This window comes from Durio zibethinus, chromosome 21, assembly GCF_047325235.1.
Source record: "Durio zibethinus cultivar Kanyao isolate XHJ-2024 chromosome 21, ASM4732523v1, whole genome shotgun sequence".
NCBI classification, from domain to species: domain Eukaryota; kingdom Viridiplantae; phylum Streptophyta; class Magnoliopsida; order Malvales; family Malvaceae; genus Durio; species Durio zibethinus.
The window spans coordinates 240,851-261,303 of NC_143182.1; the positions used below are offsets into that span (position 1 = coordinate 240,851).

Sequence of the window (20,453 nt, forward strand, 5' to 3'; positions counted from 1 at the left end):
GTTTTTGAATAATCCCACTTGACATGGGATGTATGGATATATCGTTGAATATTCCATGTTGTCTAAAATTCCCTGAATTGGATTGGTTGATGGGTTCCCTTCCCTGGATTGGATTGGTCGACAATATTATCAGATATTTGATCCCCACTCTATTCTTCCAACACATACAACTTTCCTTCTTTTTTTTTTGTTTAAACAAAATAATATGTTTAAACAACTTACAACTTGCATCCAAAATCAGTTGAAGAATGAATATATGATCAAATTAGGTAGCAGTAACTACTAAATACTAATTAATATGTCCAACTTTTTTAAGCAATGTCGTAATAGTACAATTAATTATAACGCAAAGAGAAAAAAAAAAATTAAGCTAGATAGGTGGAATTTCTTTTCATGAGTTGGCTCGCATGGGAATACATATGTGGTTTCCACACGAAAAGTGAAATCCAATCCTCTTAGTTTAATCAATTTAGGCCTGGTGATATCGTGTCTTCCACACGAAAAGTGTTTTTCCTATTTTAATTACTAGTATTTGCATAATGCAGCGTCGTACGTGCATCTCTTGAAACTAGGAAACTTCTCTTTTCCATTCTTGAATATCTAACTATCTTTTTAATATCCATTACTTATTTGTCAGGCCAACCCCAAAAGAGGCAAGAGCCAAGAATTAATATCTTAAGCAAACTACGCGTTGTGTTGCAAAAGGAAATTGAAAAAAAAAACAAAAAAAAAAAGAAAGAACGAAACATCAAAAGTGAAAAAAAAAAAAAAAAACTAATGAATTAACTTCAATATTACGACAGAATGTCAACATTTGCATTCTTAACAATACATGGATTAATAAAAGATACAATTACAAGGGAAGTGCGCAATCACTAAGCCACCATAAATTAACTTATCATCAGATAACATGCAAACGTGAAAATATTGGGACCCTCCATTTCATTTTGTTAAGTCTCTACCAAGGAAAGGATTTCACTACGAAAAAGCAGAGCAATAAAACAAGTTGTAAAGTAATAAAATCTGTCCTATATGATAAATGCTCTCAATTGTACTTGGTGTACGTTTCCATTCCTCCGTAGTTTCTCTCTCTCTCATGAGGACTATACAGCCGCATGGACAAAGGAGTGAACCAATAAGTATAGATTTCCTAGTTTTTTATTAAATATCGAGTACTAAAAGCTCGATTATATAAATAGTATAGTAGTGCTTTACACTTCATATATGAATTAATTTTTTTCCTTAATAAATTGCTCTGTGAAGGTAATTTATTTTGTAAGAAAAATTACAGGATAAATGGTTAATTCGAATTTAACAAAACAAAGGTGCAGCTATATATATAAATATAAATATATATTATATATATGTTACTCTTGTAAGTTATAATTAGCAAAGTTCGGATATATTTACTGCTATTAGTGCAATGATGGAGAATTCTAATTACGCTAAATATTTCTATCTATACTTAATTGCGATACTGGAAAAATTAGGTAAGATATATGAAATGGTGAAGTAGTGAGTTGCCAATGGCATGAGGTATTGGGTTTCCAACGTAGCCCACATTTGCAAAAGTAGAAAGCTACCAACTAGAAGCACTTAAATTTGTAGGCCAATGCAGGATAATATTTTTAACGTTTTAGCTTACATGTGGATGATATCATCACAACTTTGGGCAATCCGAGTATAATAACAACCAATTTCAAAGAAATTTTATGAAATCGCACTCGTGTCGCATTCATATTGGAGTACCTAGTCACTTCATTGTTATTTTTATTCTTTTGATTCCATTTATTAATTTGTTTATTTGCTTTTTTTAATCACTGGAGCTTCTAATTTCTCGTTATCTCCTGGTATCAGAAGTCCTTTATCATGCAAGCTCTCTCTCTCTCTCCCTCCCCGTTACATACACACAAAGTGTTTGGGGTGGACACGAGCGTGTTAGAAGGGTATATAAAGGAAAAGCGAGGAATAGGTTTGCCAAGCAAGCGAAAGCAAAGTTGGTGAAAGAACATTGCATATTCTTGGCTAGGACCAAAGAGAATTATCGCAAGGTTAGCTAATTACTTCCTTCGACAGAACTACCATTATTAAGCTCCATCCCTTCACTGCTTAATTTTACTTCAAACTTTCCAATCAAATACCTCATTATTTCTTTTTAAAAAATTAATTATTATTTATTTTGCAGAGTCAGTTACAATTTCTTTTGCTCTTTGCTTGGACCATTATTATAAAGGCCAAACATACATCGGTATGCTCTTAATTTCTTCTCTAAAAAATTTAGGAGTTGTTTAGTTTGTACATGCATACATGCATGCGTTGCCGACGTTGATCGACAGTACCAACAACCAAATTAATTAAGATTTTAATCTGTTGATACACACACATTACAATATATTAATTGTGTGCATGAGGAGTTCATATATATGGACCATGAGAAAACAAATTTTTGTTTTCTAATCTAGTTAAAAATTAGAAGGATTGAAGGGAGTTTAAGACCTTGAGACAATATAAAAGATAACTTGTTAAAAACAATCATAGCTTCATATATATATATATATATATATATTTCTAATTTAGATGCATGCGGGCGCATTATTAATCCGAAATAGGAAAAATAAAATGATAGAAGATAAAGGAAATTGACTGAAGCTCCGACCAGACGAGACAGTGAGAGAAGCAGAGCAAAGGACTAGCGCTATCTCCCTACTCACGATGATCATATTAACAGAATATAATATTTTATATACACAAAGTCATCCTTGCCTTTCCAACCAATTATAAATCATGCTGCATCTTTTTTTATTATACTACTAATAGTAATTATATTAGCTACTCATGCTCATATATACACCTAGCATATATTTGGAATTAATTAATTAATTAATTAATTAATGTCGTTTCCTCGTATCCTTACGGATCGGATGTCCTCTTCTTAAGTGCTCTGGGTTTAAGGAATTAATATTGGTCTTCTGTGTTTTCTTTTCTTGTCCAATCATGTCTCAAAGCCATTTCAAATACATAGTTTTAACATTCTTCATTCACGTTCATGATTTTCTTTTTAACCTCCATTTTCATGTACGTATTAGCTTGGTTAAACTTTCCCTTCACTATCATTTAAATTTGTCAATGATTGGGAAAAAAACAACTTTTATGGTTTCTATAAAACCAATTAAAATCCAAATATACTGAAAAAAAAAATCAGAGAACAATGTTTCAAAAAAAAATGTTTCATTCTTGGTTCTTTTATTTGGGCTTTACATAGCATCGGGCCCTCAGCTTCATCTTTTGCCACCAAATCGCTCAGCTTTTTTCTTCCGCTAAGACTTGGGCCTCAGTTTGTTTCTCCTTGGAATGCCCGCTTGATCCTTTTTTAAAACCAAACCCTTCTCTCTTTTCTTTAGTTTGTTGTTCTCGGAATGTCAAATACACACCAAAATGGGGAAGAACAATTACCTACTCCTGTATATTTGGAGAAATAAACAACAAAATTAATTATTATAATGATATATATGTACTTAATTTGTCCGAACAAGGAATCGCAATCAGTCATTGTATTTGAACAATTAATTAATGCGTATACTTGATGAGGTAAAGAAAGTTGGGGCTTAGTTAAAATAATTTGTTTCAATAAGATTGGGTTTTGATCTCCAGCTAGCATTTGTAAAGTTTTTTAAAAATTTTTTGCTTAAACCTTGATTTCTCATGTATAAAAAAAGTTGACTATCTAATTATATATGTTATATGAAGAAAAAAAGAACAGACGATGAAACTTCTTTGCATTGATTAACGACATCCATTGGTCTATTTATGAGTTTTTTCCTCGTTAATTTTTATAGACATTTTGCACTATCTAGACTAGAGATAAGCAGAACAGGTTTATTCACGGATATTACTACTTTAGTTATGTTGTTTGTTCAACTTTTTCTTTTCTCATCGGTCATGGGGTACGTCAAACTTATGTCCTTTTAGGACAATGATGTTCGTTGATGTGACCTTTAATTGTTTTGGTTGGCGATGACGTGCTCCGTTCAGTTAATTTTTAGTAGATTGAGATTCAAAATTTCTTAGCCTTTTCTTTGTCATATGTATTTTCATATGCGAGTGAATGCATGTGCAATTCTCGTATATAAATCCTGCCTTTATTTAATACTAGAAATGCATCTCTTGGATTTCATGGCTCCCCAAAGATGTATATTTTAGTTGGTCTTCGAGTGTTATCTGGGGAAGAAAAGGAAAAGAATCTTTTTCTCATCAAAGATTCATGAAGTGAAGGACACAGAAATCTACGTTGAAATTAATGTGATTTGTCTGATAAATTAACTAATCTCAGAGAATGTGAATTCAATCCCACGTAAATTGGTATAATCTGGTTATAATGTTATTAGGAACATGAAGAACCGAGGGAGGTATCTCATACGTATATACATACATACATATATATGAGGAAATAATCAATTTATATCAATGCAAAATTTTTTTGTTTTATATCTTTTTTAACTATTAATTTTAATAAATCAAAAGGATGATATTAAATTATTTTTATAATTTATTTCTCTCGTTTTTGAAATTTATTGAAATCAATTATTAAAAAAATGTAAAAAAGTGTAAAATTTTTTTGTCTAACTTGATCCCTCTCATATATATATATATATATATATATATATATAAGGGGTTAATTTACACAATATAACTCTTTTTTAGTTTTATACTTTTTAATTCTTAATTTTAATAGATCCAAAGAATGAGAAAAATAAGTAAAAAAAAAAAAAATTAATCACATCCTTTAAATTTATTAAAATCAATGATTAAAAAATGTGTAAAATTAAAAAAGTTTTACATTATGTAAATTGATCTCTTCTCATATATATAGAGAAGAAGGATTAACTCACATTGCATAAAATTTTTAATTCTACATATTTTTTAACTTTTAATTTTAATAGATCAAATAAATGAGATTAATTTTTTTTCTATTTTAATTAGTCTCTGTCAATCCTTAAATTTATTGAAATTAAAAATAAAAAATATATACAAAAATTTTAATTTTACATTACATAAATTAATCACTCCTCGTATATTTATAAATTAGTGGCATGGGATGATGACAAAAGTATCTTGTAGTATTTTGTTTTACTAGGTACATTGATAACGTCAATGCGCCTGGCCGACTTTTTTCATCTGTTCTATTAGGGAAAAATAAAAAAGTACAAACTACGAACCATTCTTTTTAATGCTACATACTTCCAACTGAGTATAACTGATATAAGAATATACAACTTTGAACACCTTTTGCAATATCAATTATTAAAGGTTTAGCAATTATTAAAAGTATGTTTGGATGAGAAATGTTAAAAAAAATTATTTGTAAAGAAATTTTTAAAATTTTAAAATGAAATTACTTTGTTTGGCCAAATAAAATTTTGAATTTTGAATGAACAATTTTGAAAAACTCAAATTGTCTTTTTAAATTCCTTCTAAAGAGGAGGAATTTGTGAAATTACTTGGTTGTGTGGTAAGAAATCAACATTTATTATTATTTTTACACAACTTTTTTATTTTTTAATTTTAATTACAAAAATTTAGTATAAAATCTGTGTTTTAAAACTTTAATTTTGTTAGTAATATTATACACATTTTTACAAATATAATGATATTCATATTGCATATATTACTTAGTATTCTATTTTTTATCTTTAATAATATTTTTTTTATCTCATCAAATTTTAATATTTAAATTTTTTTCTAAAAAATAATTTATCTAAACAATATAATTAAAAATTCGATTACTTTAAATGGATGCATTTTAAAATATTAACATTTTTTAATTTTTTAAAATTTTAAACTTTTTACATCTGAACACCTTAAGGATTTAGCAATTGAAGTACATAAAAATCAAACTGCGAAAAAGCAATCTAAAACCTTAAATCAGTCAGAAAATTAAACTAATGAATGATCTGGTCGGGGTAGTACGATCGAGGGAAGAAGATACAGTCAACATCAAGGCTGATGTGGCAATGTTTACTAATTCTGCTATATTTTCAAAATAAAATGAATGAACAATTAAGAAATCTATTTAGTATGAAATTAATGTAAATTGTATTTATTAGACAACAATAGATAATTTTATTTCATAAGTAATTAATCTTTTCAAAAGTTATTTTTTTCACTTGTAAAGGGTTGTCACCGGTAATTTTTTGAGTTTTAAAAGATGTGAACTCAATAAATTAATAAATTAATAAATTTGAAAAAAATCAACAAAGTTTTGATTAAGTTGTTTATAAATAAAAATATAAGAATCACTCTAATAGATTATATATAAAAAAAATCTATTCACTCAAGAAACTTTCCTCATTTTATATAACATAGATCAAATCTCTTATATATTATTCCTTGTAGAAAATAATATATAAGAAAGAAATATTTAACGGTTTTATTTCATTAATGCAAAACAAAGTAAATTAAGAGCTATTTGATTCGCCCTCTTATGCACTATAAATGATGAAGGAGAGCACGCCCTAAAACTATACTCTCTCATGTTAGGGGCGGACTGTAAGTGTAGCCCAAAACATTTTGAAAAATCCTTTAATATATTTTAGAATTATTTTCTTAATTTAAATTAAATTGACTTTCATATTAAAATTATTTTTTATTATTTTATTTTTCATCTTTAACTTAATTTTATACATTGATATTTAAGGGGAATTAAAATTACATTATAATTTGTGTATTTATTATAATTACTATCATTATTCACAAACCTAAAAATAGTATACTTGTCACAAATATTAATTCGTATTCATATACACTTAAAAATATATATATATATTTTTTAGTTTTCTCAAACAAGGTTTCAAGTTTTCAATAAAGTATTAAAGGTGTATTGCTTTTTATTGGGGTATTTATCTTCTAATATCTTTTGGATCATTTTCAATTTTTCCTTAATAAGACTTCAAATGAACAACATTTTACTATTGTGATACTGTTACAAGTAAGGTAAAACTAATTTGTCTCACAATGATCTAAACTTAGTCACATTTTTCAGTGGTGGGTAAATAATCTAATATTTGGTGAATTATACTTCACAGTGATAAGAAAAACCAACGTTGAAGGATCAAAAAATAACATCATTATGAACATTTAACTGCCACAAGTCAGTTATCTTTGTGATAACTTTTTTAATATCTCTAACTTCAAATTTCGAAAGTTTAAAAGATTAATAGACCATGCTTTCACGGTTCCTATTTGTATTAAAATCAAAATTTTGAATTCTTTATTTTTTTTTAAAAAAAATATCTATATTCAACTCATATGCAATAAATATGGATATGGAAGTTGGAAAATCTACATATATATATATATATAAAAAAAAAAAACTTACAAAAATGAGTATATTTGTGTTGGGCACATACTCATATCTAACATTCATTCTCAAAATCTAATAACATAGCAAATGATAATTTTACTTGATCGTTCCAAAATCAAATATAAAAATCCGCCACTGTTTCGGATTATAACTTTCATTATGAAACTAGTGCAAATTGCATCTATTGGGTAACAATTTGTTTCATAAGTAATTAAACCTTTTTTGAAATATGTTCTTTAACTTTTAAATGTTTGCTAATATCATTTATTGAGTTGCAAAAAATGTAAATTTAATTAATAGATAAATTGATTGAACCATCAACAAAATTGAAGAATTACAGCCCTTAAAAAGTATGAAAAATTTCAACATTTGATAAAAAAATCTATTCACCTTAGAAACTTTACTCACTTTATATGAAACAAACTAAATCTTATATACATTATTTCCTAAAAAAAATAATATATTAGAAAATTGATTTTATCATTAATTCGAAAATATTTAGTGGTTTGATGTTATTTATACTGAAAAGTGAAGTCAAATAAATAACGGTATATCTTATAACTATTCAATTCACCTCGTTACACATAATAAATAATGGTACGAAATAAGCCTAAAAAAATTATTTGCAATCATATTATCTCGTGTCAATATCTCTTGAACTGAGATGTTTCAATCACCACTGACATTTGATTTACTACCTCTTACTCTGTTTAACTAAGGCCGCCTGCATCTTGGGTAAACAATAGCTGTAATTATAATATCCAAGTATCATGCAGTCTACAGAATACGAGGCTTAGCTTATAAGAATTCGAAATTTCACGGTCGAACCATAAGCACCACAAGCCTTGTATTAACGGTTTAAACTTGAAGTTGATAGTCACCGAGTATCATGGCTGACAATGCTATTGTGCACCCACCCGAGAACAAGTGGAGCCTGAGGAGAATGCCGGTAATTGTCCTCTTCAAAGATGCGAGGTACAGTATCAACCTGCTGCTTTCACATTTCTGTGTTTTAAGTATGAACTATCAAATGGAGGTACTTAGACCTGGTGTTAATGGATTAGTTTCTACGTTTAACAATAGTAGTTTCTTCGTTTGAGGTTTAGTCTTCGCTTTAGTGTTTCAAAAAATTTTCATTGAAATCCAAAGAGAGAAACATTTCGTGTTATTTGGCTAATTTTTTGGTTCACAAATTTATTTTAGGCTTGTTTTCAAAACGGATTCACTTGGCATGGAGATACTAAGGATCGCACTCCCTGCCGCCTTGGCCTTAGCTGCTGATCCCATCGCTTCTCTGATTGACACGGCATTCATTGGCCATCTAGGTCTGTGCTCATATGCTATATATGCTCTTTCTATAGATTCCTGGGTGCCTGTTATCGGGATAACTGCATGATAATCAAGGGTCTTGTCTATAGATGGACTGGTGTAGCATCGATCTAACATGTTCAAAACTTCAAACGTTCCGTACATGCGTGATCTACTTCATTGATGTTCTTATATTCTTGATGTAAACCGTTCTCTTGAAGCAAATTTTATCTATGTAGGGCCGGTGGAGCTAGCTGCTGTAGGAGTTTCCATCGCTATATTCAATCAAGCATCAAGGATTACCATTTTCCCGCTGGTTAGCATAACAACTTCTTTTGTTGCTGAAGAAGACACTCTAGGAAAAATTAGCCCTGAGGCGAGAAAAGATGAGGATTTGGAAAAGAGTGAACAAAAAAACAATGACATGAAAGAGTCGGCGCAGGAAGATGTTGTGGCCGAGAACTTGGAAAACGATGCAGCTAGAAATACTGATACGAAAGAGGCAGAGGATGGTACTCGATCTTCCTCTCTCCGATTTTTTAGTGATATGTTAAAGGCTAGAGTAGATGATGCATTTAAAATATATGATTTGAGGTTATCTTGGAGCATGCAGCCTGTCATATATATTGTCCCCATTAGCATTCCGAATCTCCTGTAACAAGACAATTTGAATATTGGTGATTTGTTTGTCAGGTTCAAGCACAAATACATGTAAGTCGCCCTCTGCAATTGCTAGCAAAACTGAAAATCCTGAAGTGAAAAAAGGGAAAAGACATATCCCTTCAGCGTCAACAGCATTGATTCTTGGTTCAATTCTTGGTCTCCTGCAAGTTATATTCCTTGTATTTGGGGCAAAAATTCTCCTGAGTTTTATGGGTGTGAAACATGTAAGTGTCAGCATCACATAACACTGTTGGCTTTCAAATGTATTTAGTTCACTTTTTGTCAGTTCATATAACATTGTTGGCTCTCAGTTTTGTATTTTGAATGAAAGAGATGCTACAGAGAAATATCTAAATAATGCTTGAAACGAGAACTAAATAAAACCAATTTTATTGAACAGGATTCGCCAATGCTAAACCCAGCACTAAAGTACTTGATTTTGAGGTCTCTAGGCGCTCCTGCAGTTCTTCTGTCTTTGGCCATGCAAGGGGTTTTCCGAGGATTTAAGGATACAAAAACACCTTTATATGCTACTGGTAGGCAGGCAGAGGTTTCACGTCAAATTTTTTTTAGGGGATAAGTTATGTTTTAGTAGTAACTGTTGCTGCTATTTGATATGGGTTTATGCTACAACCGTTTTATCTTATCCATCGCCTGTTCTTTTCTTCCCTAATACAACAGTAGCAGGAGACCTAACAAATATCATTTTGGACCCAATATTTATCTTTGCCTTACGACTAGGCGTCAGCGGTGCAGCCATAGCACATGTCCTTTCTCAGTAAGTAAATTAACTGTACGTCTTTGCTGACCTCCTAATCTTGTTTTTAAAGTCTGTCTGAGCATTCTTCACTGCTAAATTTCTATCAGGTATTTGATTTCGCTCATCCTCTTGTGGCGATTGATGAAAGAAGTTAATCTTTTATCTCCAAGCGTCAAAGACCTGCAATTTGGACGATTTCTTAAAAATGGTAAGCGCTACCACTTTATCAGCATTTCAATAGTTGAGCAAATAAACAGCACTTTAGACTTTAGAGTATATTTGGTGCATAATATTATAAGAGTTTATATTTAATATATTGTCAGTATATAAATTTTATACACTATCAGTAAATTAAATAATAACACTTTATTAATGAGCAAATATCAACTCTTAAAATAAATATACACAAATTAAAATTTTTTTAAAAAATTTATTCATTGATGAGGTATTATTAACTAATTTATCTCATTAATAAATTATCATAATTTGATATATTGACAGATAAGATTGTAGATAGGATTAGATTAAAGTGAAATAATATAAAATTATAGATAGGATTGGTTTAGATGATGTTATCTTATTTTATATTTGGTGTTTGTGAGGATTAAGAGTACTATCATAGGATGATTTTTATCTTCCACCATATTTGTTATGTGTAAACTTAAGAGTAGGATAAAATGATTTTTTTTATCAGTCAAAATTACTATTCTTTCATGTAAAAGTAATTTAAATTTATAATTTTTTTGTTATATAAATGTAATTCAAAAATTTTTTCCTAAAAAATAGATATTTTCTGTTGTATGTGCACCAAATATAAAATAAGATGATAATCAACTTAATACATATATTTTTTATTTTCTAAACCTGGTTATGCTGTCTGAGCTTCAATTATTCTCATTTCTATTAAAATTTTATTTTTGGTCTCATTTAAACTGGCTGGTTGCCTATCTATAAGAATGCAGGACTAATTCACTTTGCCTCTGCTCTAACAAATAACAATAATACTTATCACGCATGACCACAGGTTTTCTATTATTAGGAAGAGTAATAGCAGTCACATTCTGTGTTACATTGGCAGCATCAATGGCCGCTCGGCTAGGTTCAACGCCTATGGCCGCATTCCAGATCTGCTTACAGGTCTGGATAACATCATCTCTTCTTGCAGATGGTTTAGCTGTTGCTGGACAGGTAACATTTTTTTTTTTTTTTGCTAAAATAGCTAGGGACAGTTTTCTTGTAGTTATGTGATCACTATTATTACTTCATAGAATGTCAAAACCATCCTTTAAATGGGATAAGAAGATTATATGCACCTGACTGACATGAAATTGCATAAGCACGTACAGAAGATCATACAATGATATAAAATTGAGAAAAACTCGTCTTCTTATTACTAGCTAGTAATTACATGTGTTTTGTGCAAGACTTGAGACAGACTTGGAATGGGAACGTTAATTGGTTGATTAAATTATCTGTAATGTTGTCCTCACCCACATTTAGGCAATTATTGCTTGTGCATTTGCTGAGAAGGACTACAAGAAGGTGACAGCTGCGGCATCTCGGGTAATGCAGGTACTGCAAAAAAAAAAAAAAAATTGCTGACACTAATTCTCTGTAATTGCTCAAACTTGATGAAGTAGCTTCGTTTCTATGAAATGCGGCACAGTTCATTCAGTATATATTTAATTAACCAAGTAGCTAGCCACATTGTGAACATGTTTATAATCATGCACCTGCGTGGATCCAACATGCAGTTAGCTAATTGTTATCCAACATGCAGTTAGCTAATTGTTGAAAGGTTTGAGTTTTGCAGATGAGTTTTGTCCTTGGTGTGGGGCTTGCTGTTGTTGTTGGAGTTGGTTTGTACTTTGGGTCAGGAATCTTCTCCAAAGATGCTAGCGTTCTGCACCTTATAAGTATAGGAGTACCGGTAATTAATTGTTGATGCATCTACGTATTTACAAGCTCAAAATTTTAACTATATACTTATGTTGTAATTTCTTTATAATTCTATATATGATCTTTAATTATAACTAACTTTATTTCTCTCCCTCCGCCCCCCCATCCATCAGTTTGTAGCAGCTACGCAGCCAATCAACTCATTGTCGTTCGTGTTTGACGGTGTCAACTATGGAGCATCTGACTTTGCATACACAGCTTACTCCATGGTATAGTATCAACCTGTCCACACACGTATATCTTTCCCTCTCTCAACTCTCTTCTATAAATATTTACCTGTCTGATTAATTTCTTCATTCTTCAGGTAATTGTAGCTGGAGCAAGCATTGCATCATTATTCCTTCTGTCCAAAAGCAACGGTTTTCTAGGAATCTGGATTGCGTTAACCATTTACATGGCTCTGCGTACCGTTGCTGGAGTTTGGAGGTAAAACCTTCTTAGTTCCTATTCCATATATATAATATATTATAATATATAGCGATCCATGACAGAATAATTATATGCTTCTCGTCGTTAATTTATGCATCAAACGTAGAATTGGAAGCATGTAATTAGACATTAAGAATCTAGCTATTAAATGGTTGTTCCGGTAATATTAATTTGTATGCTGCCAAGCTGATCGACAGTGCTGCTATACATACATTGCAGGATGGGGACTGGAACTGGACCTTGGCGCTTCCTAAGAAGTCAATCGAAGACATAGGATTTGGAACTCCAAGGAAAAAAAGTCATTATTGTTTTCTTAGAATGTCTGTTTTCTTTGCAACTATATTGCTCTTCCTGTCCTGTCGTTTGCGTGGTGGTGTTTGGTTCGTTGCTAACCACTTAGATTTTTAGTTTCCTATTACTTTTTTAGTAACGGTATATGTATAAAAGTTAGGTTTATACCAGCTGCCTTTCTCTTCATCTTCATTATCTTTTCTACTTCATGTACCCAAAAATTGCAAAATAAATCTACAAGTGTGTGATGCAGCAGCAGCAGCAGCAGCAAATCACTCTTTCTTTCCACAATTTTTCTTTTTCTGGTTCACAATTTCCATAATGTTTATGATTCTAAAGTAATCGTCATTCTCTTCCGCCAAGAACAGTTGTTTAACCTTTTCTGCACTGCTGGCTCTAGATTTCACGGGCCATCAGATGGCTTGATTCGGCCCATCTGGGCCACTCTGATTCGGGCCAATCGATATTTTATTGACCCACATCAAGACTTTACAAAAAATAAATAGTCAAAACTATTATCTCTACTGTTATAAAAGAGGAATACTAGTGCTGTTTTTTGAAAACCAGTAACATTATTGTTTATTTATTGTAAAACCAAGACAAAAGCCATAAAAGAAAAAGGCCAGTTTCAGTAGCTTTACTGGGCAGGTTGGCCTGGCCTGGCCTCTGCTTTGCCCACCGATCCTACACTCTTTGAGTTTAGGTTCTTCCGCCGTCAAACAATCAATAAACCTACTTGCCGCTTTCCGTCTGTTTCCTTGCAAATCCTATTCCTAGGTTTAATTTTGTCTCCTTACCCTTCTGATAAACTTACTTCCTGTCTTCTGTTCATCAAGACAGCTGAACGCCAAAGTGCAAAACAACCCAACAGCTACACCACATTCCTCCGTAGTACAATATACAACTACTGACATAAATAGGTAATTCACCTTCTTTCATTTATTAGAAACTCTACCATACTTAATTGCTCCAGCAAATCACCTGAATTATCAACTATCAAGTATATAAAATAACCCTTTCAAATTGCTCTTCATTCTTTTGCTGTCGCTTTAAACTCGTAACAAGCTGAAAGAACCGGATTCTATTTATCAAAAAAAAAAAAAGAAAAAACCCATGTTTCTCATTTTTGTTTTTTTCGTTCTGTTGTCTACAGGAATGTAAATGATACATTAATACTCGAAAATTATTCGAATAACTCGATTTATCGATTAAATCGAATTCAAGTATTTTTATATTCTATTCTAATAGTTTACGAGCTTAATCGAATTTTTATATTTAAATATATTTTTATTATTTTAATTAATAAAATATTTTAAATTCGAGTTTGAGCATAAATAATCGAACTTTTGTTGAGTATATGAATCGAACTTATTTTTACATATTAATCGAGTTTAATCGAGCGAGTTCAAGTAGTTTGAATTCGATCACGAATCGAACTCGAACTTAAAAAATAAAATTCAATCGAGTTCGAACCGACTATCAAACCTCAAGTTATGAGTCGAACTCGAACTTTTTATTATATCGACTCGACACGATTACACCCTAACAACACTACCTTGTTAATCCAAGCACAATAGGTGCCAATTTCTTCTACTTAGTGCGTGTGCAGATAAAACAAACCTAAAGAGATTCAAATTTGGGATCCGTAAACCAACTTCTAAAAGTAATTGATCCGACCAGAATAGACAATGGCAGCTGAACCAGAGAAAAAGCCGAAAGGATATGTTCATTCTTTTATTATTATGCTATTACGAACTTCTTAACCATGCATGAATCATGACCCATTGGTTAAAATAATGAAGCTTGGTCATTGTTGTAATCATATACAATGTTTTTGATCCCCAAAAGAGGCCGCTTTCGTTTATGGTGGCCTTCTTGGTTATGATTTATGAATATGATTATCAAATCTATGATACAGATGATGATTATTTGAACCAAAACAATACACTTGTGAATTAAGCAAACCTTAATTCCTAACCGACCAAACCTTAATTCCTAACCGACCTTTAAAGCCAGAGCCCTGCGAGGCCTACCACTTGCCCCACACATCACTATCAATTACGAGAGAAGAAAGACAACCATTTCTTATCTGACTCCATAAACGACCAACCCACCTACTATTTTTTTTTTTTTTGGAGTTGTTGGCATCATACAGAGGTACATCATCATCCCACTCCCCTAAAAGAGAACAGCCCCATCATCTTCAGAAAGTTGGATGACTTTGGATCCACTCCACATTCCTTTTTCATGGAAAAATATCCCTTACTTACGACCTACAACGACTAGTACCATCCCCAATCCCACATTTCATTATCCTCTCAAGAAAGATTGAAAGATCCAAAAATATATCCTCCCAACTAACCCCCATCCCCAAGAGGGGACCGCCACATCACAGATCCCCACTACTTGACTAAATCACATGAATCAAATCATCTTCAAAAGAGCGAGAGAAAGGGAGCAAAATGAATGCAAAAGAATGTTAAAAATTTAGAACAAAAAATAGAGGTATTAAAATTGAAATAATAATTTTAATTCGGTTTTACATCATCCAAAGGAAACGCATTAGCTGCCACCCCCCTGCCCCCCCCCCCCCCTCCCCCATCCTTCATTCGATTATGATCCCACAAATGCATTTTCTAATCATATGCACACCTTCTACATCATATAACAAACAATCACCTCTCCTCTCCCTCGGTATTCTTTCTTCACTAACTTACCAATTTTTAACATATTGAAGTAAAATAAAACATCAAAAGGATACAAAACCTTTAAACATGTAGCTATCCTTCCTTCAAAATGAAAACAGCAAGGAACAAATAATCCTAAACACAGACATATGACGAAAGAGAAAGACCAGAAACTAGGCCTGAATACCTAATATTAGCCCAGATTGAGGCTTCCTACACTTTTGCAGGAATTCCGTTGTAAATTAAAAAAAAAAAAATTTGAATAAAATTCCCAGAAATTTCCCGCCTACTCTTTAGGCCACGCATGTTTTTTCTGCCTTTACCACACTTTCACTTTCCAGAGCTATCTTCCTCACTGGCAAAAGACCCACAAAAATATGTATCTTGAGAAATCTGTTTTTTACCTATCTTGATGACAAAAAAGTTTTTTTTTTTTTTTTTACCTAGACTACAAGTTGATCGTGCTGCATCTGCTCGAGCCAAGCCCCTATAACAGAATGATCAACAGAATCGATTTGGGAATTAGAATTATTCAGAACCTCACCAGATGATGCATCAACTGGGAGAGAAACTGCCAACTTCTCTTTTACCATTTCAGGTGGGGATTCCTTCACAAGAGATTGGACCCATGACAAATCAGGCTCCTCACCAATGTTCCCAGGCTCAAATGATGATGATCTCCGCAATTGTCCCATTTCATCTCCACTGACTGACCAGTCCAACTTTCCATTAGGTGATCCCCACTTGGACCAACAAGAATCCACAGGAGCTCCAGCAATAGAAGCATGATTATTGAATCCAAGTTCCCTAGAGCTAATGCTGCGTAGCTGCTGTTGTTGCTTCTCAAGCTGAACAAATGCAGATAGGCGAGCAGCCATAGGGGAGATTGGCTCCGCGCTTCTAGGTGACATTCTTCCTGGAGACCCAACACCAAAGAAAGCCTGTAACCGAAGATGCTCAATGTTTTTGGGTGAGAAAACACTTGTATTGATTGGAGATAACATGCTCTGTTGCTGATGGAATTGATTGAGAACAGTAGATTTATGAGTTGGGGAAAATACAGCAGAAGCAGCTGTCTGATCAGTATATCGAGGAGTTGAAGAGATTTCTGCAGAAAATAGCTCTTCAAGGTTTGAAGGAGTTAATGTTTTAGATCGACCAGAACGACTCATAGACACAGAACTGTTATGGGACCGAGAGAAACAGGTTAAATCATTTAGAATCTGTTGCTGTGCATCAAAATCTGGCAACATGTCAAAGTCCTCAGGTGGGATGTCTCGAGCACTAAGGGAGGATCTCAGGCGGCTTGATTGAAGGTTACTTCCAGGGAGCTGAAGTGTTGGAACATTTGGCTGGGACCATGCTACAGGTGAGTGTGAAAGCCCATTAGACGATGGAGACATGGGCTGGTTAAATGGAGAAGGGGGTGGGGATGATACTGTTGACGGTGAACCAGGAAAAACATTCATAGCAGCAGCCATGTCCATGAAATTAACAACAGATGCAGATGAGCGTGGTGAAGGAACAGCAGAACCAGTAGAGACATACAGTGGGCGGAGTTCCTCGGCAGTGTGCGCAAAAAAGCAGACCCGCCTATTGCAACTTGTGCCATCCTTGCACAGCCGAGTCCGGTATTGAGCTGGATGTAGCCAACATTCAAAAACTCCATGAGCATATTCACACATATCCCCACGTCTACAAGCCCCTTTTCTGAAATCAGGGCAAGGCACACAGCTGTAGTGGTACTTTCGTGGGTCCCTTCTACGCGCATTCTCTCCTGGATGGACAAAAGGACACTCTGTCCAATCATGGGAGTATGCTCTTGAGCAAGGACGGATCTTGAATGAATACATACGGAACTCATCAGTTGCATAAATACTGTTCTTGATATCAGGGAGAGATGGATCAACTGGGTATTCTTTCTTCTCTATTGTGGAGTTAAAAGGCATATCAAGGAATTTGGAAGCCATTGGAGAAGATGTTAGATCCGAAGGAGAGGGTGGTGATCCATTCTCCAGTGAAGAAGAAAGGGTTGGCGAACTAGAAGTAGAGTCATCAACAGACATCCGCAAATTGTGCTCCCCAAAAGTGTCATCAGAAACATGTCCTGAAAGAAGTTCTTCCAAAACAGCTCTCATGCTTTGGAGTTTGGGATGTACTATAATAACATCGGCAGGTCGGCAGCCAATGGCATCAGTGCAGTTTGGATCAGCACCAGCTGATAAAAGTAGCTTGACAACATCAAATGCATGAAGAGATCCACCAGAGGCAGCACAGTGAAGGGCAGTGCTTTTTTCCGTGCCACATGATAGGTTGACATCAGCCCCTGAGTGAGTCAGTATAAGCTTAACAACATCAACACTACCATAGGTAGCAGCAACCATTAATGGAGTTCTATGCTTTGCAACTATTTGGTTTGAGCCCTTTTCACGACTATACCAAAGTCCAACCTCATCGATTGAAGAAGCATCCTGCTCTATAGATTGCTTAATGCCCTCAACATCATTGTTAGAAGCAAGCTCAAGTAAGCTGGAAAAGGAATTTTCAGTTTTCATGGTTACGCAATTCATGTCTTTGGTGTTAGTTGTAGTTTCTTCAGTAGAAGTTGGAGTGAATTCAGATTTTGATCGCTCTGGACCACCGCACATGCTTCAGTTAGCTGGAAGTTCATGAACCAATAACAAATAACCAGTCAAATCAAATTAAAAGATGTTTGAATCACATGGCCAGACTGAACATCTCAAGAAAAATAAGGTAAATGACCATAAAAATAGCAAAAGAATGCAAGGCAGCACCAATTAAAAAAAAGGAACAAATCAGGTTCAGGAGAAACACAACAAATCGTAAGAAAAAAAAAATCCGTCAACGAAATGAAACCGTTACATGTACAAAGAAAACCAGATTTTGGATAGAATTACTTCATCCTTTAAAAAGAAACGGAAAACATGCAACATAAAAACTATACTACTAATTATCAGATTTTCACCAATTCTTCTTTTCTGTATCTTTCCAAACAGAGTATAGTTAATATGATGAATAAAGCTGAAAAAGTAGTGTTCACGTGAGAGTACACATGCATTATCAGATTTTGGATAGAATTACTTCATCCTTTAAAAAGAAACGGAAAACATGCAACATAAAAACTATACTACTAATTATCAGATTTTCACCAATTCTTCTTTTCTGTATCTTTCCAAACAGAGTATAGTTAATATGATGAATAAAGCTGAAAAAGTAGTGTTCACGTGAGAGTACACATGCATTATCAGTAAGCAAAGGTGGCTACTCTGGTTATTTAAACTTAAAAAAAAAAAAAAAAACAACAACAATACATACTGATTAATAGAGAAAATCTATTGATCACCAAACAGAACTCAAAGAATTAATAAGAAACAGCCAAAAGTGTTAGCCAATTGAAAATTATTAGGTACAAGAATCATAATCTTCTGTCAGATGACAGATCCGGTCATAATTTATAATAATCTAGATAAATACTGGACAGTAAATTGACAAGTCCAACGATTCTTATTCTCAAGATAAGAGAATTTTTATCATTAATACGTAGAAGAATTATACGACATTGTTTATAGGTTAAAAAAAAAGACACATGGAAAGTAGTATTAAAAAAGAAAAAGAAAAAGAAAACTTATCTCATGCAAGGAATAAAACACAGACAAAGCAAGAATAAGATCAAAAGAGATTTAGTGAATATGGATTAGTGCTACATATCAACCCAGAATAAGAACTCAATCTTTAGGCTTTACGGTAGTGATGACATTAATCTATTAGTATTAATTAAGATTTAAGCCACTAATATTTTCAAAATTAACGAATTAAAACATCAAGCATTGCTCAATAAAGTTATAATATATCTAAAAATAAAACGATGAAAAAAAAATCTTTACCCATCCTTTTCCACCATTCTTTGCTCAAAATCACTCAATCAAAGCACAAATATCCAAAGGTAACAACTATCCCCGATCTTTAAAAAAAAAAAAACTAAAACAATGAAAAAAATAGCATCTCAAAATTTACAACATCACTAAACACATAAAAAGATGGAATCTTTAGCGAAAAGAAAAAAAATTGCCAATCAATTCCAATTTTGCTAAACAGAAAACCCATTCCTTTGAAATTTGCATTTTTCAGCTATTTATAAAGAATAAAAAGAAAACAAAACAAAAGGAAATCGAAATGCAAATCAGTTGATCACAAAGTTAATGTCTAAACTTGAAGAGTAAGAGATCAATACAATATTTAAAAGTAAACTTACCGAAAGAAAAAGAACAACTCGGAAGCCAAAAATCTGCTAAGCAGAGCAAAGTTGAAACAGATCTAAGGAGAGAGAGAAATATAGCGGCGTAGTTGAAAGCATTCAACTGTTGTTTTTAAGGATCCAAAGAGTAAATATCAAGGGCTAGAGTAAGAACAGCCTTTTATTAAACAACAAAAAAATTTATCGTCAGATATAATCTCCATCGATGCTATCAATAAAAAGAAAACCAATGAAAGAGAATTTTTTTTTTTTTTTTTTGAAGTCTTGTAGAGAGAGAAATAGAGTAAAGAGGGAGGGAGTGCGGTTCTAGAGGGAGAAAGTAACGTCTCGAAATTGAAATTGAAATTGAAATGAAATGAGGAAATAATGCAAATTCATGTTTTGAAAATCTTTCGGAAATAAAAAAGAGAAAAAAAGGCCGTAGTTCTCGGGGGTTTGGGGAGAGGAAAATGGGAGAATATGAATGAAATTGTATTGAAATTCACATTAAATGAAATTCAAATGAGAGTCAAATTCGGTAGATCCGAAGCCTGTTTCCTTTAGGGTTTGGAGATTGGATTAGATTTAGAGGGTGACCGCTTGGACCAGTTACGTAAAAATTTACATCCGCAAGGCAGGGAGAATCGGAGATTTTAAGCTATGTTTGATGCAGCGTCTCAATATAATTAATTAATTATAATTTTAAATTATGTAAATAAAACACACTTTTATAAGATTATA

The 20,453-nt window shown here is 32.8% G+C and overlaps 1 protein-coding gene and 1 pseudogene across 5 annotated transcripts; one reads left to right on the forward strand and one right to left on the reverse strand.

Moving 5' to 3' along the window:
- The first annotated feature begins 1,855 nt into the window (after window positions 1-1,855).
- Window positions 1,856-13,075, forward strand: LOC111305839 (protein DETOXIFICATION 43-like). 4 transcript variants are annotated; one of them, XM_089750602.1, is made up of 15 exons: window positions 1,857-2,051; window positions 2,186-2,248; window positions 8,080-8,335; window positions 8,564-8,685; window positions 8,908-9,180; window positions 9,362-9,555; window positions 9,732-9,867; window positions 10,013-10,109; window positions 10,199-10,299; window positions 11,170-11,279; window positions 11,592-11,663; window positions 11,905-12,021; window positions 12,164-12,259; window positions 12,355-12,476; window positions 12,699-13,075. In XM_089750602.1, the coding sequence occupies exons 3-15, from the start codon at window positions 8,250-8,252 to the stop codon at window positions 12,751-12,753; spliced, it is 1,581 nt and encodes a 526-aa protein (XP_089606728.1). In that variant the 5' UTR covers window positions 1,857-2,051; window positions 2,186-2,248; window positions 8,080-8,249; the 3' UTR covers window positions 12,754-13,075. The 4 variants fall into 4 exon arrangements, with proteins under 4 accessions (XP_089606729.1, XP_089606728.1, XP_089606727.1 ...); XM_089750601.1 differs by having other exon boundaries at window positions 1,858-2,051; window positions 11,116-11,279; XM_022903704.2 differs by having other exon boundaries at window positions 1,858-2,051; window positions 8,137-8,335; window positions 11,116-11,279.
- A 2,451-nt stretch (window positions 13,076-15,526) lies between these two features.
- LOC111304490 (zinc finger CCCH domain-containing protein 30 pseudogene) lies at window positions 15,527-20,018 on the reverse strand (annotated as a pseudogene). The gene is made up of 2 exons (XR_016331186.1): window positions 19,731-20,018; window positions 15,527-18,116 (listed from the first exon to the last, which is right to left on the reverse strand). The product of XR_016331186.1 is annotated as a zinc finger CCCH domain-containing protein 30 pseudogene (transcript).
- Window positions 20,019-20,453: the final 435 nt, after the last annotated feature.